The sequence below is a fragment of the Trachypithecus francoisi genome, unplaced genomic scaffold (genome assembly GCF_009764315.1).
Source record: "Trachypithecus francoisi isolate TF-2019V2 unplaced genomic scaffold, Tfra_2.0 Lachesis_group19, whole genome shotgun sequence".
Taxonomy (NCBI): Eukaryota; Metazoa; Chordata; class Mammalia; order Primates; family Cercopithecidae; genus Trachypithecus; species Trachypithecus francoisi.
Genome location: NW_022681464.1, coordinates 12767800 through 12795472, shown reverse-complemented (window position 1 = coordinate 12795472; position 27673 = coordinate 12767800). Strand labels below are relative to the sequence as shown.

Genomic DNA, 27673 nt, shown 5'->3' with positions numbered 1-27673 from the left:
ATTATAAAGGATGTAAAGAACTACAAAAATATTAAAATACAGTGGTAAACAAACATTTGTACTGATTTTTTTTTCCAGAATTCTCCCATGATTTTACCAACCTGAGTATTTGATTCATTGTTCAAAGTTTTCAACTAGGTATCTTTTAATTATATCACTGATATTCTTAAAAAGTGACACATTAATAGCAAGCACTACCACTCAGTCCAGTCGTATTCACCTTCACAGAGACAGCTTTTAGAAGAGGTAACACAGCCATATCACTGTAGGATTTCAGAAATGATTCATGAGCATAATGCTAGGATCACTCCAGCTTTGGCATTCAGAAGCCATGTGACCTTGGATAAGCCACTTAACCTTTTCTGAGTCCCAGTGTCTTTATTCGTAAACCGAGGAGACTGAAATATGTGACCTCCTGAAGCTTCTTCTAATTTTTGATATTCATAATTATAGAAATTTTCATGGATATTAAGTAGAAACCTTTGTAAACCGACTTCAGAGTTTCTGCCAAGAACTATCCTTAGTGAAATTTCTGTTGGCACAGTGGCCCAGCAGTGATTATAGGATACAAAGTTCTGTCACTGTCCAACACAAAAATGAAATACCGAAGGAAATGCTTTGAATTAATGGTGACCAGTAAGCTAAGAAATGATGAGACCATTGAATAACATTTTGCTTTTCAGCTATTTCTATCAAAAGTATACTTCAGGCAATCTTGGTAGTCATTTTATATAGTTCTTTTATGCCAAGTATAATGTTTTTAAATTTGGCAAATTTAGTCTTGAAATTGCCAAGTTTTAGCTAAAAATATAAATGATAAATATAAATCTAAATGTTCTACATATCACACTGATGAGCAATTAGGTGCTTAAAGCATATTTTGATAAAAACATTCACTATTTGTGAAAGTTAAAGAGGTGATATGATAAAATATGTAGTAATGAAATTTGACATTTCTTTCTTCAGTTTTAAGTCTAAATTCTTTCTTAATATGTACAAAAATCAAAGTGTAAGTTCTCCAAAATCAAGGACTACCGTGATTTTATTTCTTTTGTATCAAAATGGAATAATCAATCAGCACTATTATAAATCTGGATGTTCAATTAATCATATTGAGAATGTGAGATAGACACATACAGAAATATATATACATATATAGACATATATACATATAGACGTATACATGTATACGTCTATATACATATAGACGTATACATGTATATGTCTATATACATATAGACATAGTACATGTATATGTATAAGTATATATACATACATATGTGTATATATACATATATATGACAACATATAAGAGGAAACATAGTTGCCTCTTAAATACAGGGAAATACTAAGAACTTTGTAATTGGATTCTATAAATCTTTTGTAAATCTTCCAGAGTTGATGGTCTAGGTAATTTTTTATTCCTGAGTCAATAGAGATATTTACCCTTAAAACATACTGTAGAAATGGTCATCTTGTAAAAGTTGTTTTCTAAAATTTCATACTTTGTGCCTTCTTTAGCAAAAAAATCCAAATCATAATTTGTAATATATTGATAATGTAATCATGTTATTTATTAATATTATTATTATACCTAGCTGCTTGACTTTAGAGCAAATTGTACCAGATTTACATATTTATAAAATATTTTTTAAGTTTTATCTTACATTTTAAAATAATTTCATCTTTTTCTGTAGGTTGTCAGTTTATTTTACTATTAAAATATTTGCTTCTAGAAACCCAGTTTTAGCTCTAAAAATTATAAACAAAATAAAACTAGGTAATCAGCATGTTATATCTGACACTAATATCAAATAGACTCAGAATGAGAACATGATAGACTCCCTTGTCATGAAAGAGTTTATAAACAATATATGAATTTTATTTTATGGATTTTTCTTAAATTTGCTTGGGCTACTAAAATCATTTTTATTTGGTTTCTATTTTCTGGTCTTGTTCAATAGTGACTGACTTTTCCAGTTTGCATGTTTAATCACAGTTGGTTTTATAGCCATGTACTGTACAGAGCCACTGTACTGGAGGAGAGCTACTAGTTTGTGGTTTGGATGACTATATAAATTAATTCAAACTGGAACACTTTTGAATGAAATGCAATGCCACAAAAAGAATTAACAAGCATTAATTGCTATACAGCAGGAGATACTAACTTGGAAAGTCCTGGGAAAATCAGGATTCATGGTAATCCTATTTATAGTAATGTTAATAGTGAATTGTTTTCAAGCATCTCAGAGCCAAAACAATGGATCACAATGAACTTGGCCCATTTTCCCCAAGATCAAAGGGTATGCCTAGCTCTATCAATCTGGGATGTGAGTATAGTTGTAAACATACTCTGTCTTCTCATAGTTAAAGCTAGATTGGCATTTTTTGATTCTCCTAATGATAAATGCTTATGAAATCAGTTTGTACTTAAATATCTGGCTATATTTTTAAATATTCTTTTTCAAGTTTTCTTTACCTTTTCCTCATATATTTCTGACTATATGGCAAGTCCTTCAGGTGAAACCTTATTTCTAGAGTTTTTAAAAATGGGTCTTACTTCTAGATGGACTACGTAATACCAGCATGGAGTGATTTAAGAGGTATGTGAATGGAATACACATTTTAAGATTATAGTTACAGCATACCTGTATTAGAGTCTAGTGTTGGGTAGGCAGCAGTGAGGAGAAGTACATTGGAGGAGGTAGTAAAAGGAGGGTAAAAATTTCTCCACTTTTTCAGTGTCACATCCTAAGGATAATACATAAATTTGAAAATTGGGAATGTTCTTAAAGCCTACCTTCTCATACCTTTTCATTTTGATGCTACATAGCTTGCATTGACTCTTAGTAAGTTAGTTAGCATCTATCAAATAATCAAAACTATCAAAATGTAGTAAAAGCAGACTGGAGAGTTTGGACACATGTATTGATTCTATAATATAAGTAGTGAGGAAATGTCCTAAACATCATTCTAATAGAAATTCTTGATTTGGAACTTTATTTCCAGTTTGGGAACAATTCTAGCCCAAGTTTTGTTCTTTTGGACCTTAAAATATCCACAATCATTTGTAGAATAATAGGATTCCTTAAAGAAGGGGTCACGTCCTAAAGTATTCTCTTTAAAGATAAGCCACAAACTGGGGAAGAAAGGAAAAAAACTATTTTTTTGTGGCTAAAAAGCAATTTAAGCTTTCAGAGAAGAATTAAATAAAAATTAGGCTGGTAGTAATTCAGAAATCACAGGGCTTTATATCTGGAAGGCACTTTAGAGATCAAGTCTAATTTCTTCATTTCCCAGATGAGTAAACTAGGTCGAGATTGGCTACAGGACTTGCTTTGACTGCAGAGTTGGTTAGGGACTAAACCTAATACCAAACTACAACTCTTTCCCATTATTCCAGAATGACTTAATCCAGTCCAAAGCCAGGTATGGGGCAAGACCTAGGTCGTGGAATTGACTGGATATGTTAGCATGCCAAAATAAATAAATAAATAAAGTAACAACGACAAAAATAAAACGACGGTATTTGGAGAATTACTTTTATTGCTTCTAATAAGAATGAGGATTATTCAATACATTTATAATTAAAGTAAACTTACTACATATATTTTACTACAGTTTCACCTAAACTTACAATTATTTTTAAAATACCTTATCTTTAACTTTTTATTTAGATCCTTTAGATATCAAAGATAACCCAGTATCAAAATTTGTGCACTTCTACCATAGTACTTATCATAATTTGCTGCAATTTTTAATTTAGTGTATCTTCACTTCCCCAAACCTCAAGCATTTTGAAGACAGAGCCTCAATTTTATTTCATTCTGTATTTTCTTGACCTATTGCAGTTTTTGGTACACACTAAGTCCATAAAAAAAGTGAAATAAGAAAGAGCTTGAGTGGAAATGTAAATGGATTGTAGACACAGCTGACTTAAGAATTTGCTGTACTATCTTAGATAAATCACATTACCTTTACAAGCCTTGCATTTTCCATGTATGTAATGAGTAATTTTTTTTTCAGGAGATAGATCTGGAACCAATAGATGGAAACTATAAAGACATTCTCAGCTTATTGCAAGAAAAACTCTTTCTAATAAGTAAAGTTTTTCAAAGCTGTGCTTGTTTGTTTCCTAAAACAGAATTCTTAACAAATGGAAGACATCAATCATAGGCTTAATGAGCATGTAGCGGAAGAGTTAAGTATTAAAAAAATTAAATGATGGAAAGATGCTTAGGGTACAAGTTCTTTATAATCTGAGATCTGGTGATGCCATGGGATTATTGTGGCACTGCAAGATTATGTGTATAGTGTGATGAACTGCAGGACATGCTACCCCAAAATATAGTACCTTGGAAATGCGGAAAACCTCAAAAGCAGAAAGGTCTGTCTGAACTTCTATCACCCCTGCTCTTTTGAAGACCCTCATGTGACAGGTATCCAGTCCTATACCCAGAGCAAAGGCATATTGCACAAAAATGCCAAAAGGAATTTTTGATCCTTTATGGTGTGGTAATGGTTTGGTTTATTACCATTACCAATGGTTCATATTATATTAGGTTATATTTATTTTTATTCAATCATACTTGACATGTCTGTTCATTCTTAATCAAACCTGAGCATAAAAATACACATTTTTGCCTGGGTTTTTGAGTCTTCATTTTGGAAAGCTCCCACATTATGTAAAGCTCTGGTTAAATAAATAATTATGCTTATCTATTTTTAATGTTTGTGTCTTTTGTTATAGGGTGGCCACCATGAAACTTGCAATGGGCAAGAAAAATATATCACTTGTTCTCTCCTATAAGCCCAAACATGAAACACATTGGGATTTGGCCTCCAATAATGCCACCAAGAAAACACCCACTTTACTTCTTTGTATAACATTTTACTCAAATTCTAGGTGATGACATTAATAATAGCTTTTCAATCTACTTCATGGATTTGTTGTAAGGATAGTAAATTTCAACATACATTGAAAATTAATAGTACCAAAAGAAAACAAGGTGATATAATTAAAAGTATTTCAAGAGTAATCTCTCCTGTTCCCTACAGGGAATATAAATTATGTTAAATCAACTGTATAGACCACCCCTTGAATGGAAGGATTTAATAATGGTTTGAAAAACAACATATTACCATCTGTTTAGCCTGCTGTACTCCTGACTATGTTTGGCTGCAGTTGAAATTAGCTTTTAAAAAATTGTATTGATATGAACATTTAATAGCTTTATCTTTTTAATTGTATGTTTGCCAGTTTCTCAGTATTACTAGAGCATAGAATTTCAGATTTATCTCTCATCGCTTACACACTTCACCCACAATGAGTTAAGATTCTCCATCTCCAGCCATATGTAACTAAAAATGTTCTATTAATAGTCTGTATTGCTCAGCTATTGCCACAATAATGCTACAAGACAAACCACCACAAACTTAGTGTCTTAAAGCAACTAGTGTTCATGATTTTTCTAGTTCACAAATCTGTGTGGTGTCTGTAGCAGATCTGTTCCATGTGTAGGTAGACTGGGCTTTCTTTCTGTCTTTGGGTTGGGTTTAGTTCTTTTCACAGGTTTTCTCAATCACTGAGGATCAAGGGCTATCTGCAGTATTCCCTTTTCTTGAGAAGTAGCACAAGTACACTTAGTGCTTCTAAAGGCCTTGGACCACGACTAGCAGATTGTGTCATCTGCCTGCATTCCACTGGACTAAACAGTGACTTAGCCAAGTCTACATTAATAGAAAGGAGAAATATATTGGCTATTCATCATTATATTGGCACCACACTTGGGGCCAGTAAGTCTACATAAATACTGTAGACTGAATGAATATTCAATAAATGAAAATTTCACTTTCTACCAAAGCATAATTCTAGTTGAGTGTTTCCAATAACACAACTTTGTTATTTCCCAGAGCAGCTATTTTTTATATTTGAGCATTTTAGTTGCTACCAACCCTCTATTATCATGAGTAAAATTTAACCTACTCAGTGTTCTTCCAATTAGATCTCTAGTTTCCACTTAAAAACAAGTACATTTCCTCTTAGATAAGACAGCCCTTTCAAATAATTGAAATAATTTTTCCATTCTATATATTCCCAGTAGCTTCAACAGTTCTAACCCTGTAAGTCCATTGTCCAAATGTTTCTAGAAGCAAATGCATCTGTTAATACATAGATTTCAAATAATCTTCAAATAACTCATAAATATAGAAAGACATCACCTATTTCTTGTTGCTTGTACACTATCAATATTCCAATTATGCAGATATTTTAAAACTAGTAACATAAAGTGATGAAAAAATACAATGTTTTAAAATAATGAAAATCTTTAAGCACAAAGGGAAATAATATAATGAAGATTTGTGTATACATGATGTAGGTCTTCAACTTAATAATTTCCTATATTTAATCAGAACTCTAATAGAGCATGAATCATTACATGTATAGATAAAATCTACTTTGTATTTCCCCCCTTTCTTAACTTTTCGCCTTTCCCTCATAAGAGGTAATGACTTGCTTAAATATTTTATAAAAATTTACCGCATTCTAAGCCACAGCCAAAAAGTCTATATACATCAAATAATCAATGTTTTACAGACTACATTATTTACATTTTGATCTGAAATCAATAAAAAGTTATAAACAGGATGTGTATGTGAAACAGTGTTTACTTTTGTATTGACTGCAGCATTCTGTTTAAGTTAAATGCGTTTACAAATCTACAACTACACAGCTTTTTAATCTAACACCAACAGAGGTGCATTAAAACTTTCTACTATATAAAATTTTGAATTTGTAAATGATTTACAGTTCTCTTCATTTGCCTTAAATATTACAGATTAGAATTTTAGAATATTGTGAAGATTTTTTTACAAACTGACACTTCTACACTTTAATAATATTTTTGCATAACATCTATTTGCCTTATATTAATACATTTATACTTGCTTTGACTTTGGCTACTTTTGCCTACTTTTTAAATTCCTTATTTGATTTTTCATCTTTCTGTACACTTATGTCTCTTTTAACTCAAATATAGGTTAGTTTTATTCTTTTGTTCAATATGATACGATATTTGCCTATTTTAGGAGAGATTTTTTATTTTGATTTCTAATGTTTTGACATGTATCTATTATACTTCCTTGTTAACTTTTTATTCTTTCTTTTTTGTCTTATATTGTATTCACAACTTTTTATTTTTTCTTCTCTTTTTCCTGTGCTTGTATCAAATTATATGGTTTATGTCTAGCACTTAATATATGAGTTCATATTTTTAACACAATCATTTTGAAAGTATGAAGTTAAATAAAATATCCATGCTTCTTCAAAATATATCTAGGACTTGGAGATGTTTTAAATCTTATACCTTTCCTCACAACTTACTTCTAATTGTGATGTTGTATTTTAGTTCTATTTTTATACCACAAAAAATTATTTTTCTTTCTCCTCTTCCTCCTTCATTTTCTTCTTCCCTACAGGTTTGCAAACTAACGTATTAGACCATACTAAATCTTGGTTATGTCCCTTATTCCATCAGGCTCCTTAGCCTTAGTTCCATGAGCACATCTGCTAAGCAGACCTTACTTTATATTCACTAAAATTCTCTAATATAAATTATTATCACATCAGGATCTATGTCAGAGTTTTGTGTAAACCTGAGGAAAAATAATAAAGTATTTTTAAATTTTATAATTTCATTGGCAATATAACACCTACATGGACTCTTTTATTTTTAGAAAATTGAAGGAATTTGGAAATGTTCTGGTTGGTAATGAGTAATGGGTCACATTTAATGTTGATTATTTTTAAATTTAATTCCTGACTGTTATCACAAATTTATACTTCTTCTGCTTGAATAAAGTCATCTTCTCCTTTGTGGTAAATATATTTGAAGCTAAAGCATAAAATAAACTCAGAGATCAGAGAGGTTTAAGAACATCACCTACCTGGCCAGCAGTGTCCAAGATGTCCAAATAAGCTGGCTCATTGTCAATCCTGACCTGGGTCTTATAAGCATCTTCTGAAAAACACAAGACGACATTTACATTTAAATGTGACAGGAAAGGCATTACTAATTTTTAGATTTCATATAGAAAAATTTCTAAGTAAGTTACTAAGTAAGATAATCAGAAATATTACTCAAATAACATATACAGATTGAAAATGATGTAAATCGGGAAAATTATAGGAGAAAGTGTTTTTGCTTATGGTGAAACCAAATAGATTTCTCTTTCATCAGGAAAATTTTATGATCTGCGGTGCCCTAGCGGTGTTACCTAGAGAAAAACATGGAACAAATGTTATTAGTTATTTCCTAACAATGCAGGGCAAAATAGCATCCTATCATCTTAATGGTAAAGGCCTGGATGCTTTTGTTAGAAGATCAGGAGTAAGACAAGATTCCCTGCTCTCACCTCCTTTGTTTAACATAGTCCTAGAAGTCATAGCCAGAGCAATTAGGCAAGAAGAAAAAGTAAAATCACCCCAATTGGAAAAGGAGTAAAATTATCTGTTCACAGACAACATGATCTCATATGTAGAACCCTAAAGATTACATACATGCAAACCCTAAATGAATTCAGCAAAGTTGTAGAATATAAAGTCAACAAGCAAAAATAAGATATGTTTCTATTGACTAATAATAATATGAAAAGACAATTAAGAAATCAATTTCATTTATAATGGCATCAAAATTAATTAAATACTTAGAATTAACAAAGGATGTGAAAACTTCTACATTGAAAATGGTAAAATGTTGCTGAGAGAAATTAAAGAAGGCACAAAAAGTTGAAAGACATTTGATATTTATGGACTGAGAGACTGTTAAAATGTTCACACCTGCCAAACGAATCTACAGAGTTAATGCTGGGTTAAACAGTAATTCTGTTTTTAATTATTTGAGAAATTAGCACACCACTTTCCACAATGGCTGGACTAATTTTCACTCTCAGCAGCAGTGTATAAGCATTCCCTTTTATCTGCAACCTCACTGGCATCTGCTTTTTTTTTTTTTTTTTTGACTTTTAAATAATCGCCACTCTGACTGGTGTGAGATGGTATCTCGTTGGGTTTTTTATTTGCATTCCTCTACTGATTAGTGATGATGACATACAGGGATGTAGAATTTTATCAAAAGTCTTTTCCACATCTATTGAGATACATAACCATGTGGGTTTTGTTTTTAGTTCTATTTGTACAATGAATCACACTTATTGATTTGTATACGTTGAACCAAACTTGTATCCCAGGGATGAAGCCTACTTGATCATGATGGATCCGCTTTTTGATGTGCTGCTGGATTTAGTTTGCTAGTATGTTGTTGAGGAGTTTTGCATATGGATGAACAAACCATAGCTGAGAGTGTGGGATCCAGGTCATGGGCTGCTTTATAGTACACAGCCAGGACCAAGGTCAGTGGGCCTGTTACTCAAGACAGAAAGGACCCTGAGCAGATAGTGATGATGGCAAGGTTAAGACCTTTAAATATAGCTTTAAATATAGCTGAGTCCACAGGGAGATGAGGCCTTCTTTGGGTCTATAATTGGGAAGACAGTAAGTGAGCCTGCCACCTGGATTTTGGCCTGCCTTCTCAAAATCTTCATCCTTGGTCTGAGGCTCCACTAGAGTTTCACAACTTCCTACCTAGATCCCTAAGCTCACACCATGTTCCCACAAAGTCATTTGTGAATGGCTGTCAAATTATTGTTGCTATGGGGGAATATGAGCGGGAGATCTCCTATTTTGCCATCTTGCTGACATCATGTACTCCAATTCAAGATCTTTCTGCTATTTTAACGTAAGCATCTACAGCTAGACATTTCCATTTTAGCACTGCTTTTGCTACATCCCATCAGTTTTAGAATGCTGTGTTTTCATTTTCATGCATTTCTGAGTATTTTCTAATTTCTCTTGAGATTTCTTCTTGAACTCATTCGTAGTTTGAGAATTGGTTGCTTAATTTCCACATATTGCAAATCTTTCAGTTTTCTTTCAATTGTTGATTTCTAGCTTTATCCTATTGTGACTGGAAAAGATACTTTGTATGATTTGAATATTACTTCCTACTTATACTTGAAAGATAAAGAAATGCTTCCTGGGAGAAGGAGCACCTAAATTGAGTAGGAGGAGTTAAGAGAAAGTGAAGCAAGAGAGAGAGAGAAAAAAAAAAAAAACAGACTAGAATCCCAAATGTTGAAAAGAGTATTGCTGAACAACAACAATAAAAACTTAATTTCAGTGTGGCTAAATCCTAGAGTTTAGAGAAGAAATGTTGATGAAATGTAAGAGATAAATCAGATTAACTTATGAATATATTTAAAAGAGTCATGTATTTGAATTAGGTATCTGAAGTCAGACTGCCTGGGTTTAAACCCTGGTTCCAGAATTACTAGCTGTCAGATTTTAGGAAAATCACTTGACATCTCTAAAATGTAGATGTCTCATTTGTAAAGGTACAATTATTTGTATTTGGGTCATGGAGTTGTTTGAAGGATTAAATGATATAGTGAGGAAGTCACCTTATATTTTGTATGTAATAAATACAAGAATGTCTTGCATTTAAAAAAAAAATTAATAAAGGGTAAATATGTTCAGTATTATTAAGAAATATGGAGTTCATTATAATGCCATCTTCAAATGTGCATTTTAGAATGCTCACTCTGTCTGAAGTGTGGTGAGTGAATTGCAAGGCGGAAGACTAGAGGCACAGAAAGAAGATTAAGTAGATATGTAGTAATCCAGGTGAGAAATAATGTGTAAGATAATGACATTAGGGTTGGAGGAAAGTTGACAGATTTGCAAGATGTTTAGAAGGTAGAAACTATAGCACTTGGTGACTAATCAGATGAGAAAACAAGAAGGAGGAAGGTAGAAGAGAAGCTCTCAGATTTCTTGCATTTGAAGTTGGGCAGATGGGCATGACATTTCCTGAAAGGGGAGGCAGAAGGATAACCACACGTTTAATTTTAGAAATGTTGACTTTGCCTTGCCTGTGGCTCATTCAAGTGAAGACAATAAAGAAACAGTTATCTGGGCCTGAAGCTCTGGATAAAGCTCTAAGGCTCTTCTTTCATTGTATTCATTGATGGTCTTATTCATGCCAATCTTATTATACATAGCCTGTTAAATATCTATACTTCTGTAAAACACAGTTGTACACAATATCTGTAAAACACAGCTGGACCTCCTGAAACTGGAAGTCACAAACTCTTAAGAGTTTGGCTGCAATCTACATTTTGTTTTATGTAGCATTTATATCATAAGCAAAGAGCAAACTGAATCACTGCTAAAAGCTTTTAGAACATCATCGGATTTTGGCACAACTCAATAATTATTCATACTATTGATTGTGAGCCACAAGTAAACAAATGAATTATTTTCAGAAACCGTTGTTGTAGAAAGTAGTAATGATCAACCACAGGAGGCATTTTTCCAATGCATAATGCTGAGTAACTCTCACAAATCAGATTATTGCTAGCTACGGGAGATATGAAGACACACAAAAACACACATGGGCACTTACAATCATGGTCTCTACTCTCAAGGGGTTTGTAAAATCATGGTGGGAGACATACATATAAACACACATATACAATGAGATGTTAAAATCACAAACTGTATAAGAGCATAAATCCCACTTCAAGGAAATTCATTTCTTATGACTGTGCTCCAGAAGGCAGAAGTTGTGGAAAGTATGACTTGCAGGGTGCTCCATCTAGTATGATTTTAGCAACTCTCAGCCATTCTAAATGTATTCAGCATATGGCCAACCATACAATTTTTCTATTTTCTATTCCATTGCTCTTTGTACATTCATTGATCTTCCTCTCACAAAAGAGAAATGTTGTGGAATCACTTGCAATTTATTTGAAGATGCATGGGGTTGTTTTTCAATTTCATAGGGAAATAAGAATAGTTACTCTGAAAAGGACTCTGTGACCCAAGGATTATAAGTGAATCTTTCAGATTTTGTGTTTGTTTATTTAAACTCAAAGCCCCAAAGAAGAGCCTGCTGAGGCCAGGGGCACGCTGAGTAATCTAGGCGAGAACTCCTCTGTGCGATTATTTGAGCTCTAGATAAGCCCAGCACATGAAACGTATATCAAATAAAAGCTTCTCTTGGGATCAGAAAACTCCTTCAAAGGGACTTGATGAGAATTGGCTCGAAACTAAAGACAGATCTTTTATCCAAGGTTTTTTTTTTCTCTCTTTTATAAAGTGTCTATCAGAGTACACATTTCATTGTGGGGAATCTAGGTCACCTGCCTGGCCTCCATAGAAACTAATCCTTTTCATTTCCTCCCCATAAACAATCTTTCTGTTTCCATTCATTCACTCCCTTTGAGACCACCCATGCAGAAATGCACTGTCAGAAATACTCTCTTGAATGCATATAAACACTTCCCTGAATTTCAATCATCTTCCTATAGACCCAATCCTGAAGTGAACTCATTTATCTTCCCAAGCATGAGGCCAAATGTATACAAAGCTTTATCAGGCAGAAATGGTAGCAGCTGCCTGCTATATCATTTGTGCAGAAAAGCACACTGGGACTGCATTCTTGGAGGCACTACTACCTTAAAATTTATCTCAAAGTACTAATGTTTAATTTGAGATCATTTCTTCTCAGGATATATCTTCTCCACTGTCCCTCTTCAGCAGAATTGCGTTAAGAAGAGATCACTAAAGTCCTGTATTGAAGCCTCAAATCTATCACTAAATATCTGTTATTGGTAAGCCATGAAACCTTATTTTTAAGATGGCGATAATAGTAAACACTAGTCAATGCATGGGAGTTCTATAAGGATCAACAAAAGTAGCACATAAGATAGTGCTTTTGAAAAAAGAAAGCAAAATTCAAACTCAAGGAATATTATGTTATGAGTTTTATTTAGCACTGCTTCAAATTAGCCATGAAACTGAATTAAAACAAAATTATTTGTGCTATTTATATTTACCCATGTGGAAATGTTTTTCCCAAGCAAATCATAAACATTTTGGCAAGATATGTTTGCAATAAAAACCAGAAATATAAAGTTTTTGATTAATTAAAAAGTGTAAGGTGTTCTGGATAATTTTCCCAAAGCAACTAATATATTTTTTTCAGAATAAACATATTCATTTAAAGAATTTTAAAATACTTTAGTTGCAAATATAAAGCTAGGATAATATAAGACCACCAAAATATATAACTAAGAAAAAATATCAGAAATGTAATGGTAAATTTTCATTAAATGACTTTCACATATCTTAAGATGACTGAATACTACTTACATGGTTTGCCTCATAATCTGAAATATGTAATTGGTATTATAATGAAGCTATTTTTTTATAACTACAAGCTATTATACACCTCCAAGATATTAATCACTGACCCAAATTTTTTAAAGGCAATAAATAGTACAAAGTCTCATAGAATCTATTTATAAGATCTTTCTCAAAGGATTACTTAAATAAATCATCTCAATTGTAGGTATGTATATGTGTGTGTGTGTGTACAGAACAGAAGTATCTTGCAAAGTACTGTGCTGGACACTTTTTCTTGACCAAAATGTTAAATCATGGATGAATCAGCATTGATACAAATATAATGTATGTATCAATATATTGATCTATAAAGGATTCAATATATTTTTGAGTATGTAATAGGTGCTGCACACTCGGAGGGCAATACAGTCTACACAGTTGAAAGGGCAGGTGGTTTCCACCCATATTGAATTTATAATCTTGTGGGAATACATACAAAAGCAATTGCACTATGTTTTAATGAGTGCTACATTAGAAGTATTTTGAAGGATGCTTATTTAGGGAGATGTCAGAGAACACGCAGAGGAACTGATGTTAAGCTAAGGTCAGTTCTTCAAGTCATGGATTGAAAACAGTTTGGAAGGGGGAAGACGAGGAGAGCTCTGCCAGGAAAAGAGAAAAGAAGTTAAATGAGATCTGATGTAACCCTTCCTTTGAGCCTAAACATTCAATGAAATGTCGTAAAAGTTTGTCGAAATGTTTGCTGGCTGTGAAAAAGTCTTGTAAAACTGGCTGAACTGAGTTTGTGGGATGACTTAGGGTAAAGAACAACCTTTCCTATCATAGAAGTAAAAGCTGAAGACAGGATGCCCCAAGGACATAAGCCCTAAACATTCATAGAAATTATAAGGCAGGTCATGCATTTTTTCTCATCCTGCAATATTGATAATTCAGTACAGTTTACTTAAGTCTCTGAGAATAGGTATCTGAGAAATAGGAGCCTCCATATTACACAGAAATTGAAATCTTTCCCCCAGAAATCAACTACCCCACTAGCATCTATTTATACAGATGGAATCTCCCTAGCATCAGAGGGATGCTGGTTGGTATCAACTACCCCACAACCACTAGGTAGGTAATAGGGTAGTTGATACCAATCAGCATCTCTCTGATACCTCCCAGAGATTCCCAATGTCACTGCTCTGGAAAGTCTGCCCAATGTGGCCAATCACACACTTTCTGTGGTGTTCACAGGCAGATTCTTCAGTGACTAGCATGCTTGTCAGAATGCCTGTGCTCCTGGACTCCTCTGTAGGAGGTCTTGCCAAGAACGGAAAACCCAATGAGGAGGGGAAAGCAGGGGTATGTCCTGTGGAAACACAGAACCCTGCCTAGAGATTTGCAGGTACAGAGGACCACTACTGGAAGATGCCATTTTAAACAGTGACTTCTCAGATCAAGGACAAGCAGATGGAGATGTACCTGACAAGGAATAATACTCATATTCTGATGAGGGGACATGGAGCACTGGCAGGAGTGTGCAGAAGGAACAGCCAAATCACTGCTCTTCCTCAAAGTCATTATCTACAGAAAGTGCTTCAGGGTGTATCTCATATGTTGGAAACATTTAATCTTTTTCTTTCAACCTGAGAGAATAGAAGGATCCATTGGAAACCTAATTCTCTGGCTTTCTTCTGCTAAATAGATATGAGCAACAGGACTAGGTCACGGTCACTTATGCTGAATGTCTCCAGTTCTTTGGTTCTGCCTCACTTAATTATTGTTTGGGGATGAAGGGGAAGAGGAAAAGAAGATATTCTTCCTCCTCAGCACCTGGCATCTCTTGGTCTACCTTTTTTACCCCTCAACATACCCTTGAAAAATGGCTTTATGATCCTAAGACCATGAGCTCTGCAATACTTGTCTTCCAGAGGTTTTATATGATAGAATGAGCTTAAATACGTATTATTTCTTCACAGAAATAAAAAGAACTTTTATGGTCAAGGCAATTGTATGAGTCTCGGAGTCTTAATGACTCTTCATCCTCATCTGATGGACCCTCGGAGAGGATTCCAATGTACCTCTGATGCCCATCCAGAAACTATGAGAACGTCTAGTAACAAAGGTCTGATTTATACTAAGACTGCTATTTCTGGGAAGATAAAATCGATGAAATTTTTTTCTATTGTTCCTGCTATGTAAAATTTAAAACCAGGAGCCAATCATAATCCCAAAAGACACAATCCAAAATGCCATAATCTTGAATGTTGAAATACTGGAAGATCAAAATTCCAGAAATATAATTCTGGAAAAAAAACCCTAAAAATATTAAAAATATATTTATTCATATTTTAAGAGAATTCTTTGGAGAAAAATATAAAAATATGACAGAATACTTCATAGGCCTCTTTAAGCAATAAAATAAGCAATAATAACATACATATTTTTACAAACATAAACACTCAGATACATTAATGACAGTCTCAGGAATATAACAGTTATGAGAAGATAAACTATATTCATAAAGAAATAGGTCAAAAAGTAAAATGTATAAACACATATCACAAAAGTTGTTCCTTGTGTGCACGTAGCTTTATAATTACAGTCCACTGAAGCACTGTCATGAACAGCCTAAGTACTGGCTAGATTGACTAGAATCCATGATAGGTCACCACTATGTATGTCTGAAGAGCTGAGATCTCAAGAAATTTTATATTTCACAAATGCAGATGTACACAAAGGACTTCTCTTCATTGATAGTGGAAGGTTTAACCTTTTTACATTGAGTACCAAGAAAGCCAGTGCTGTAACTCCTAGTCTGAAATCAAAGCCTCAAGACTTGAGGAGCTGCTGGTTTAAGACCTGGAGTACAAAGGCTGGTGAGCCTGGAGTTCTGAAGTCCAAACCAGCAGAGGAAAAGGTCTGTCTCAGCTCTCAGAGAAAGATCAATTCACCTTCTGCATTTGTTCTCTGCAGGCCCCCAGCCAATTGGATGGTGCTGCCAACATTGATGGCAAATCTTTCCCAGCTAGTCCACTCAGACTCATCCAGTGATCTCTGCAAACACCCCCACATACACACCCAAAATAATGCTTTACCAGGCTTCTACATATTCCTTAATCCAGTCAAGTTGACACCTAAAATTAAGTACAAAAATCCACTCCTTATCATCTTGACACCCATACACATTTCCTAAAACCATACTTAATGTCCAAATAAAGACAATTACAAAGTAATAGTTTCAGATAACATGATACAGTTATCCCATACTGTAATTATCAGGATTTTAGATGTTAGGGATTTTAGACTTTGGGGATGTAGATTTGGGAATTTTGATCTTTCAGGATTTCAGCTTTTGGGATTATGGCATTGAGGATAGTGTCTTTTGAGATTATTATCCAAATTTACACTTGCTCAAAAATTAAATACATATGTGTATATTGAACAAAACACATACATAATTTGTATGCTAAAAATTATACAATACTAATGAAAAAAATCAAATATTTAAATACATATTATTTTTATAGATTGGAAGACCCAGTATAATAAAGATGTTGATTCTGTACAAATTTATGTCATGATTTAACAAAATTCTTATCAGAATTGCAGAACATTTTTTGTATCTATAGCACAATTAATTAAAATATTTTACGAAAAAGGAAAGGATTTGGAATAGAATATTAAATCCACAATATAATGAACAGAAAGGAATAGGAATTTTGAAAAAGAAAAATAAAATGGGAAGAATTAGTTTACCTGATTTCAGGAGTTATCATACAGTTACAATAATCAAACCAATGTGATGTAGGCAAGGGTTACAGACACATAGAAAAATAGAACAGAACAGAGAATCCAGAATAAAACCCACAAAAATGTGACTGACTAAATTTTGACAAAGGCACAGCAATTTGGTGGAGGAAAAAACAGGCATTTTTAACCAGTGGTGTGGGACCAACTAAACCCCCATTGGCAAAACAAATAATCTAGAGCTCATCTCATGTCTTTCACAGAATTAACCTAAATGAAACACAGATTTCAATATACGATTTAAAAACTACAAGTTTTAGAAAAAAATGAGAAAATCTTCAGAATCAAAAACTCTTAGAATTAAATTTCTAACATGACATATTAAACATAGACTATAAAAAAAGAACTTCACCAAAATTTTAAAAATCAACATTTTTTTGCTCTATGAAAGACTCCATTAACATAAGGAAAAGACCAGCTAGAACAGTAGAAAATGTTTGCAAATCAACTGGATCCCGCAGCATATCAAAAAGCTTATCCACCATGATCAAGTGGGCTTCATCCCTGGGATGCAAGGCTGGTTCAACATACGCAAATCAATTAACGTAATCCAGCATATAAACAGAACCAAAGACAAAAACCACATGATTATTTCAATAGATGCAGAAAAGGCCTTTGACAAAATTCAACAGCCCTTCATGCTAAAAACGCTCAATAAATTCGGTATTGATGGAACGTACCTCAAAATAATAAGAGCTATTTATGACAAACCCACAGCCAATATCATACTGAATGGGCAAAAACTGGAAACATTCCCTTTGAAAACTGGCACAAGACAGTGATGCCTTCTCTCACCACTCCTATTCAACATAGTGTTGGAAGTTCTAGCTAGGGCAATCAGGCAAGAGAAAGAAATCAAGGGTATTCAGTTAGGAAAAGAAGAAGTCAAATTTTCCCTGTTTGCAGACGACATGATTGTATATTTAGAAAACCCCATTGTCTCAGCCCAAAATCTCCTTAAGCTGATAAGCAACTTCAGCAAAGTCTCAGGATACAAAATTAATGTGCAAAAATCACAAGCATTCTTATACACCAGTAACAGACAAACAGAAAGCCAAATCACAAATGAACTTCCTTCCATTCACAATTGCTTCAAAGAGAATCAAATACCTAGGAATCCAACTTACAAGGGATGTCAAGGACCTCTTCAAGGAGAACTACAAACCACTGCTCAGTGAAATCAAAGAGGACACAAACAAATGGAAGAACATACCATGCTCATGGATAGGAAGAATCAATATCGTGAAAATGGCCATACTGCCCAAGGTAATTTATAGATTCAATGCCATCCCCATCAAGCTACCAATGACTTTCTTCACAGAATTGGAAAAAACTGCTTTAAAGTTCATATGGAACCAAAAAAGAGCCCACATTGCCAAGACAATCCTAAGTCAAAAGAACAAAGCTGGAGGCATCACGCTACCTGACTTCAAACTATACTACAAGGCTACAGTAACCAAAACAGCATGGTACTGGTACCAAAACAGAGATATAGACCAATGGAATAGAACAGAGTCCTCAGAAATAATACCACACATCTACAGCCATCTGATCTTTGACAAACCTGAGAGAAACAAGAAATGGGGAAAGGATTCCCTATTCAATAAATGGTGCTGGGAAAATTGGCTAGCCATAAGTAGAAAGCTGAAACTGGATCCTTTCCTTACTCCTTATACGAAAATTAATTCAAGATGGATTAGAGACTTAAATGTTAGACCTAATACCATAAAAACCCTAGAAGAAAACCTAGGTAATACCATTCAGGACATAGGCATGGGCAAGGACTTCATGTCTAAAACACCAAAAGCAACAGCAGCAAAAGCCGAAATTGACAAATGGGATCTCATTAAACTAAAGAGCTTCTGCACAGCAAAAGAAACTACCATCAGAGTGAACAGGCAACCTACAGAATGGGAGAAAATTTTTGCAATCTACTCATCTGACAAAGGGCTAATATCCAGAACCTACAAAGAACTCAAACAAATTTACAAGAAAAAAACAAACAACCCCATCAAAAAGTGGGGAAAGGATATGAACAGACATTTCTCAAAACGAGACATTCATACAGCCAACAGACACATGAAAAAATGCTCATCATCACTCGCCATCAGAGAAATGCAAATCAAAACCACAATGAGATACCATCTCACACCAGTTAGAATGGCAATCATTCAAAAGTCAGGAAACAACAGGTGCTGGAGAGGATGTGGAGAAATAGGGATACTTTTACACTGTTGGTGGGATTGTAAACTAGTTCAACCATTATGGAAAACAGTATGGCGATTCCTCAAGGATCTAGAACTAGAAGTACCATATGACCCAGCCATCCCATTACTGGGTATATACCCAAAGGATTATAAATCATGCTGCTATAAAGACACCTGCACACATATGTTTATTGCAGCACTATTCACAATAGTAAAGACTTGGAATCAACCCAAATGTCCATCAGTGACAGACTGGATTAAGAAAATGTGGCACATATATACCATGGAATACTATGCAGCCACAAAAAAGGATGAGTTTGTGTCCTTTGTAGGGACATGGATGCAGCTGGAAACCATCATTCTCAGCAAACTGTCGCAAGAACAGAAAACCAAACACCGCATGTTCTCACTCATAGGTGGGAACTGAACAATGAAATCACTTGGACTCGGGAAGGGGAACATCACACACTGGGGCCTATCACGGGGAAGGGGAGGGGGAGGGATGGCATTGGGAGTTATACCTGATGTAAATGAGGAGTTGATGGGTGCTGACGAGTTGATGGGTGCAGCACACCAACATGGCACAAGTATACATATGTAACAAACCTGCACGTTATGCAGATGTACCCTAGAACTTAAAGTATAATAATAATTAAAATATATATATATAACATAAAAAAAGAAAATGTTTGCAAATCACATATTTGACAAAAAACTAGTATTTAACATATATAAATAACTCTCAAAACTCAACAGTAAAAGCAAACAAATAGGCAATCCAATTACAAAGTGATCAAAAGACGAGGACAATTTTCACCAAATATTATATATAAATGGCAAATAAGCACATGAAAACATGTTCAACATTATTAGCCTTAAATAAGTGCAAATTAAAATCACAATAAGGTATCACTACATACCTATCAGAATGGCTAAAATAAAAAATGTAGTGACATTACTTAATGCTGGTAAGAATGTATAAAAATTGGGTCATGCACACATTGCTGATGGATACATAGAATGTTACAACCACTCTGAAGAACAGTTTGGCAGTTTCTTACAATAATTTAAAGAAAACTAATCATGCATGCATCATACAGAGCAACACTTGCATTCTATATGTATCATACAAAATAGCAATTGCACTCCTGAGCATTTATTTCAAAGAAATGAAGACATGTTCACATATGAACGCAAAGAAAGTAATGTTTTCATGTTGTTTATCCTAGCTTTATTCATAATAGCAAAAAGTTGTACACATAGGAAATATTTTTCAGTCAGTGAATGGTTATACAAATTGTGATACAACCGTATCATGGAATACTGTTCGATAATAAAAAAGCAGTGGAGTGGAGTATCACTGATACAGGCAATAAAGTGTGTGCATCTTCTTCAAATTATTCTAATTGAAACATGCCAATCTTCATTGGTTACAGACTGTATGATTCCATTTGTATAATATTATTTAAGTGACAAAATTGCCGGTATAAAGAACAGATTTGTGGGTGCCAGGAATTGTGGAGGGAGAAAGGTATGGCTTCATAAGGTAACATAAGGGATCCTTGTGGTCAGTGAAATGTTCTGTGTCTTGACTATCCATATCAATATCCTGGTTGTGACACTTTGTTACAAATTTTCAAGAGGTTACCATTAGGAAAACTGCATAAAGGGATATGAGATGTTTCTGTATTATTTCCGATTTTTATTTATTTTCATTTATTGTACTTTTTTGACTTCCAAGAAGAAACAATCTGTATTATTTCTTATAATTCCATGTGAACTTATAATTATCTAAAACTAAAAAGTTTAATTAAAAATATCAGTATCCACTTATGTTTTAGAAACTCCAAATTTCAAAAAGCGTATTAGAAAACTGGGCATAGAAAGCATCTTGCTTTACTGATTACTGGCTGTCTAAACAAAACTGAAAGCTAACATCATGATTTAGAGAAAAATACTAAAATTATTCCCTCTGAGAGTGGGTACAAGTTAAGAATACTCAGTATCAACAGTTTTATTCACCTCATGCTTGTGATTCATACCTGCTTAGTTCTACAAGAAAAATGATTGATGTGAAAAAAAATGTTTAGCACAGAAAAAATGCCACTATTCATGAAAAATATTGTTTGGGCAGGCATGTAGAAAATTCAAAGAAGCTATAGAAAACCTAGATCAAATAAATGAATTTGTTGAGTTTTCTGGAAACAAACTTAGTAAAGAAAAATAAATTGATTTGTGAGTATAAGAAACAAAGAGATGGGAAATTAGATTATTTAATGATGCAATTTACTATAACATAAAAAATTATCAAATTCCAAAGAATACATCTTGTAAAACTTTTGTAAGACTTCTAGTTAGAAAGCTATGAGATGTTATGAAGAAAATTAAAGATCATCTAAATAAGTGGAAGTATATGTCATGTTTATGGGTTGGATGATTCAATATTGTAATGATGTTAGATTTTCCCTAATTGATCTAGAAATGCATATCAAACAGATTTTGGGGTGGGAGCAGTGATGCACGAACTGATTCTAAATTTATATGGAAATGAACAGAGCCAAGAATTTGTTTAGAAAATCTTGGAAAAGGACAACAAGCTCTACTATGTATTAAGACTTACTATTAATTCATAGCAGTTAAGACAGTGTGATATTGGCACATGGGTAGAAAAATAAACAGAATAGATAACCTACACATTAATGAATCCTTTTTTAATATTACAGTTAGCATTTCTGAGCAGTGGAAAAAAATCTTTCAATAAATAAAACTGTTAATTGAACATAAATATTGTAATTTATATATTGGATATAAATATTGGGAAATAATGGAATTTGCTACCTCACATTATATACAAAAAAGAAATTTTAGCCGGGCGCGGTGGCTCAAGCCTGTAATCCCAGCACTTTGGGAGGCCGAGACGGGCGGATCACGAGGTCGGGAGATCGAGACCATCCTGGCTAACACGGTGAAACCTCGTCTCTACTAAAAAAAAAAATACAAAACACTAGCCGGGTGAGGTGGCGGGCGCGTGTAGTCCCAGCTACTCGGGAGGCTGAGGCAGGAGAATGGCGTGAACCCGGGAGGCAGAGCTTGCAGTGAGCTGAGATCTGGCCACTGCATTCCAGCTCGGGCCACAGAGCGAGACTCCGTCTCAAAAAAAAAAAAAAAAAAAAAGAAATTTTAGTTAGATTGTAAATGTAAACATTCAAAAAAACAATAAAGCATACAGGAGAAACTTTAGAAGAATACCTTCATGACTTAGAGTTATAAATCTTAATAACTAATAGAAAGCTGCATAAAGTAAACGATTGACCACTTGGAATAAATAAAAACTGGGCTACATTAAAACAAAAAAAAGAATTTGTTCATCAAAAATTTTTAATATGAGAATGAAAATACGAGCCATTTTATGAAATAAAGTGGGTGTAACAACAAAATGTTCATATTCAGAATATGGTGGGGTTTTTTGTTTGTTTTTTGTTTTGTTTTTTGAGATGGAGTGCTGCTCTTGTTGCCCAGGCTGGAGTGCAGTGGCACGATCTCGGCTTACTGAAACTTCTGCCTCCTGGGTTCAAACGATTCTCCTGCCTCAGCCTCCTGAGTCGCTAGGATTATAGGCGCCCGCCACCAGGCCTGGCTAATTTTTGTAATTTTTAGTAGAGATGGGGTTTCGCCATGTTAGCCAGGCTGGTCTTGAACCCCTGACCTCAGGTGATCCCTCCCAAATTGCTGGGATTACAGGCGTGAGCCACCTCGCCCAGCCCATATCCAGAATATGTAGAGCATTCCTACAAATCATTCACAAAAAGGCAACTGCCAATGAAGGGCAGGCAAGAGATTGAGGGTTAGCTTTATTTTCAGTTGTTGTGGTGGTGGTTTTTGGTTGGTTTGTTTGTTAATAATAACAAATAAAGCTGTTTATTTTTAGTATGTATTTTATTTATTTATTTATTTTGAGATGGAGTCTCACTTTGTCGCCCAGGCGGGAGTGCAGTGGCATGATCTCAGCTAACTGCAACCTCCGCCTCCTGGGTTCAAGCAATTCTCACGCCACAGCCTCCTGAGTAGCTGGCACTATAGGTGTGCAAAACCATGCTCAGCTAATTTTTGTATTTTTAGTTGAGACAGGGTTTCACCATGTTGGCCAGGCTGGTCTCAAACTCTTGGCCTCAAGTGATCTGCCTGCCTTGGCCTCCCAAAGTGCTGGGATTACAGGGTGAGCCACTGAGCCCAGCCAGCTGTTTATTTTTCATAATAAACCAGAAATTAAATTATTATTTTAGTAAATAAACTTAAAGCTGTATAACCTTATTAACAACCAATAAAAAGCAAATTAAAACAATCATATGATGTAAATGCTAACCTAACAGCCTGGCAAATTTAAAAGACTATCAATATCAAATAATGGAGAGTTTGTGGTGCTATGAGAACTTTCGTAATACTACACATGGTGTGTAAAATGGTTCAACCAGTTTAGAAACTATCAACTAAAGCTGATCCTACACATAACTTATGTGGCAGGCTGAATTATTGGTTTCAGTTATATATATACACATATATATATATACACACATATGTGTGTGTGTGTATACACACACGTATCATGGTCTCACGGCAAGTGGGTGTACTTCCCCATTCTTTGATTTTAGACTTGACCATGCAACTTGCATAATAAAATAATAATAGGTGTGATGTAAGAAGAAGCATGAAACAGGCATGTGCAGTGCGGCTCATGCTGCTCTGATTATTCCATTGACATGGGAAAAATGTTCCCTCATCCTACTGATTTCAGAAGCAACCTGGACACCTATCTGAAACAAAGACATCCCAACTCATCTACAGGTGTATGAGGGACACACAAAAGTTATTGTTACTACTCCGACTTTGTGGCAATGTGTTATACAACAAAAACATACTAGAACACTTTATTACAAGCAATTTCACACATCAGGGATATATGTACATGTAGTTACACATGCGTGGGAAAGGCATACATGAGAATATTTATATCACCATTATTCATACCATCCCTAAATTAGAAACAACCCAGATGTCTTAGCTCATTTGTGTTGCTATAAAATAATACCTGAGGCTGGGTGATTTATAAAGAAAAGGGGTTTATTTGGCTCACAGCTCTGCAGAGTGTACAAAAGCATGGGGTCAACATCTGCTTCTGATGAGGGACTCAGGAAACTTCCACTCATGGCAAAAGGTGGTGGAGCAGATGTCATGTGATAAGAGAGGGAGGAAGAGAGAGGGGAAAAGGCGGCAGGCTCTTTTCAGCGAGAGCCTTGTGCGAACTAAGAGTAAGAACTGTGAGAGTAGTACCAAGCTATTTATAATGGATCCACCCCCATGACCCAAACACCTTCCATTAGGCTCACCTCCAGCATTGGGGATCAAATTTCAACATGATGTTTGGAAGGGACAAATATCCAAACTATATCACCAGAGTGTATCAGTAGTAGGATGTATAAATCAGCTCCAGTGTACTCATAGAGTAGATTATCTTTGCTGTGAATTTTTTTAAACCATAGACTACAACAATGTGTTTCAGTCTTAGAAACATAATGTTGAGTGAGAGAATCCAGACAGAAAATATACTTTACTTTGAAAAGAAATGTTTTAAAAAGAGAATTTTGTAAATTCCTGAAGTGTATGAAAGGATAAAATATTCACTTCTCTAACTGTTCCTATTTTTATGGTAACACTGTATCTGCACAAAATTAACCCATGATTTTTTTTTCCAATAATTTTCTTATTTTTCTCTAGTCTATAACAATTGCATTTCATATAATGACAATTTCTAGATAATTAGTCTTCACACTGAGTAAATACATTTCTGGACAGTGTTGGTGAGTGTTGGTTTTGGGGATGAAAAGCAGAATGATGTCGAAGGACCTTTCTGTTTAAAACATCTTTCTCATTGGCCTGGCAAGATGCCCCAAGTTCCACCTCTCTGCTTCATTCCCTCTGGTGAAGATAAGCCATTTTACTTCCAGGAACTCCCTATTAAAATGCAATAAAACTACAGGAGAGGTAAAATATTAAGCTATTATCAACCACAAACAGCTTACCCTGAGATTACTTTGGCACAAAATTAGCTGTCACAAGAGAAAGCGGAAAGCAGGGCCTGAGGGAATGATCAGAAGGAATGATAAAAGGAAAATGGAAGGGGAGAGAAATACTGCTAATAGATTTAGGAGCAGAGACTAAGAGAGCACTGGGTGAACAGTGGAGCTGCAAGAGGTGGATGGGCTCCTGAGGACCAGAAAGCACCGCAGGTTAGGGCAGCAGTCTGCTGAAGAGTAATGCATGCATGGGAGAAAAAGGTTCATTCTGCTTTCTTCTCAAAACTGATGAACAATATACATGTTTTTTTCTTGTTCCCTAAGCTTGCTGAACACGGAGTTTTAATAAGTGAACCCCATTACACACCAAAGATAAATCTGACAGAAAGGAACATAATGCTTGCCTTTGTGAAGTTGGGCAATCCTTAATTTGTCAGCTTCTCTAAGAGCTACAGAAACAAAACTTCCTCTATAGAAGGAGGACAAAATGTTTTGTTTCTGTTTTTGTTTTTGGACAATGAATGAGCTACAGTGAAGCTTAATAAACCTTTCTGTACATACAAATCTCCTGAGGATCTGGTTAAAATGCAGATTCTTTTTCAGTGTTGGGCTGGGACTGGGATTCTGTATTTTTAGTAAGCTACCAGACCATTCCATGCTTCTGGTTCAGAACTTACAACAGCACTATGCAACAGAAATATCATATGAGCCACATTTTTTTCTAGTAGCTATACTAAAACCATAAAAGGAAATGGATTAAATTAAATGTAATATATGTTATTTAACTCAGTTTATCCAAATGTCATTTGAATGTCTGCAAGCAATATAGAAAAATATTGAGATATTTTACATTAATTTTCTTACACTAAGTTATTAAAAGCCGTGGTGTATACTACACTTAGAGAACATGTTGATTTGGACTAGTCACATGTCAAGAACATGAAAGTCCACGTAGCTCATGGCTACTGTGTTGGCCAAGGCAGATCTAGATAGAAATGATCACTTGTTGCAAAACCGTAGATCTCCGTAGATTCAAAATGTAGCTATAGAATATTCTTTCACAGCTCTTCATGGCCTTTTTGATGAGACAAAATAATAATTTAAAATATTATACAAGTGAACGTCATCCCTACTTATGGTTTAAACTCCTACTATGCTTTAGGTAACTATTGCATAGTTTATTTTTTGTATTAGTCAGGGTTATCCTGAGAAAGAGAACAAGTAAGATAGATATATGTACACACACACATATATTATGCATTTTCCAGCATATATATTATACCTTCTGTATTTACAGATATGTATGTATGTGTATGTGTGTGTGTGGATATATATACACATTTATATGTGTGGATATATGTGTGTGTCTCTCTCTATATATGAATTTGTTGTAAGAAATACAATAATGGAGGCTAAGTCCTTAGATCTGCAGCCAACGGGCTGTAGAGCCAGGAAAGCCAGTGGTGTTTTTTGAAATTCAGTCCATCTGAATTTGAAGGCCTGAGAACCAAGAGAACTAATGGTGTAACTTCCAGTTCAAACAAAGAAGAGGACCAGTGACCCCAGTTCAAGCAGTCGGGCAGTAGGAATTTCCTATTACTCCGCTTTTTTAGGTCTTCAATGGTTTGAATGGGGCCCATCCACATTAGGACGGGCAATGTGCTTTACTACATGCACAGATTCAAATATTACTGTCATCCAGAAACATTCTCACAGACACATCCAGGATAACGGCTGACCAAATGCCTAGGCACCCCATGGCCTAGTTGATTTGATGCATAAAATTAACCATCACACTTTCCTAAGAGGGCTTTCTGCATTTGCTGTCAGAAACTGTTACACTCCCTGTTGAACTTCTACAAAACCTTGCACATAACTCTGTTAAAGAAACTTGTTCATTCTGCTGTAATTATTTGTCTTAGTCTCAGCAGTATGAAAGCATGAAGCATGCCTTATTCATCTTTGTATATTCATTTTCTAGCATTCTGACAGGTACATAATAAGTGGTCAGTAAATTCAGTCTACTTTCTTCTCACATTGTGTCTAGCACTCTGCTCAGTTTTTTCAGTTGTGATGCTTATTTAATTTGCACAACACATTGTGAAGTATATATCAATATGTCAATTTTAAATATAAAGAAGAGGTGTTATACACTTTTCAGTCACAGAGCCAATAGGTGGTGGTTGGGAGATTAAGTCTGTTAGACACCAAAAGCTGCTCCTATTGTGCTACATGTTTTTTTTTTTTTTTTTAAGACTAACCAAAGGAATATAGAGGTTTTCTTTAAAGATTTGGTGTTGTTTCTTAAGTGAATTGAATAAATGAACTAGACTCCCAAG

General features: G+C 34.6%; 1 protein-coding gene across 1 annotated transcript in view; it reads right to left on the bottom strand.

Annotated features, from left to right (window-relative positions):
- Positions 1 to 27673, bottom strand: part of RIT2 (Ras like without CAAX 2) — a 399132-nt gene that overhangs the window by 246572 nt on the left and 124887 nt on the right. Inside the window, exon 3 of the mRNA XM_033177879.1 lies at positions 7948 to 8021. Within this exon, the coding sequence (XP_033033770.1) occupies positions 7948 to 8021 (74 nt within the window). The remainder of the gene's footprint in view (positions 1 to 7947; positions 8022 to 27673) is intronic.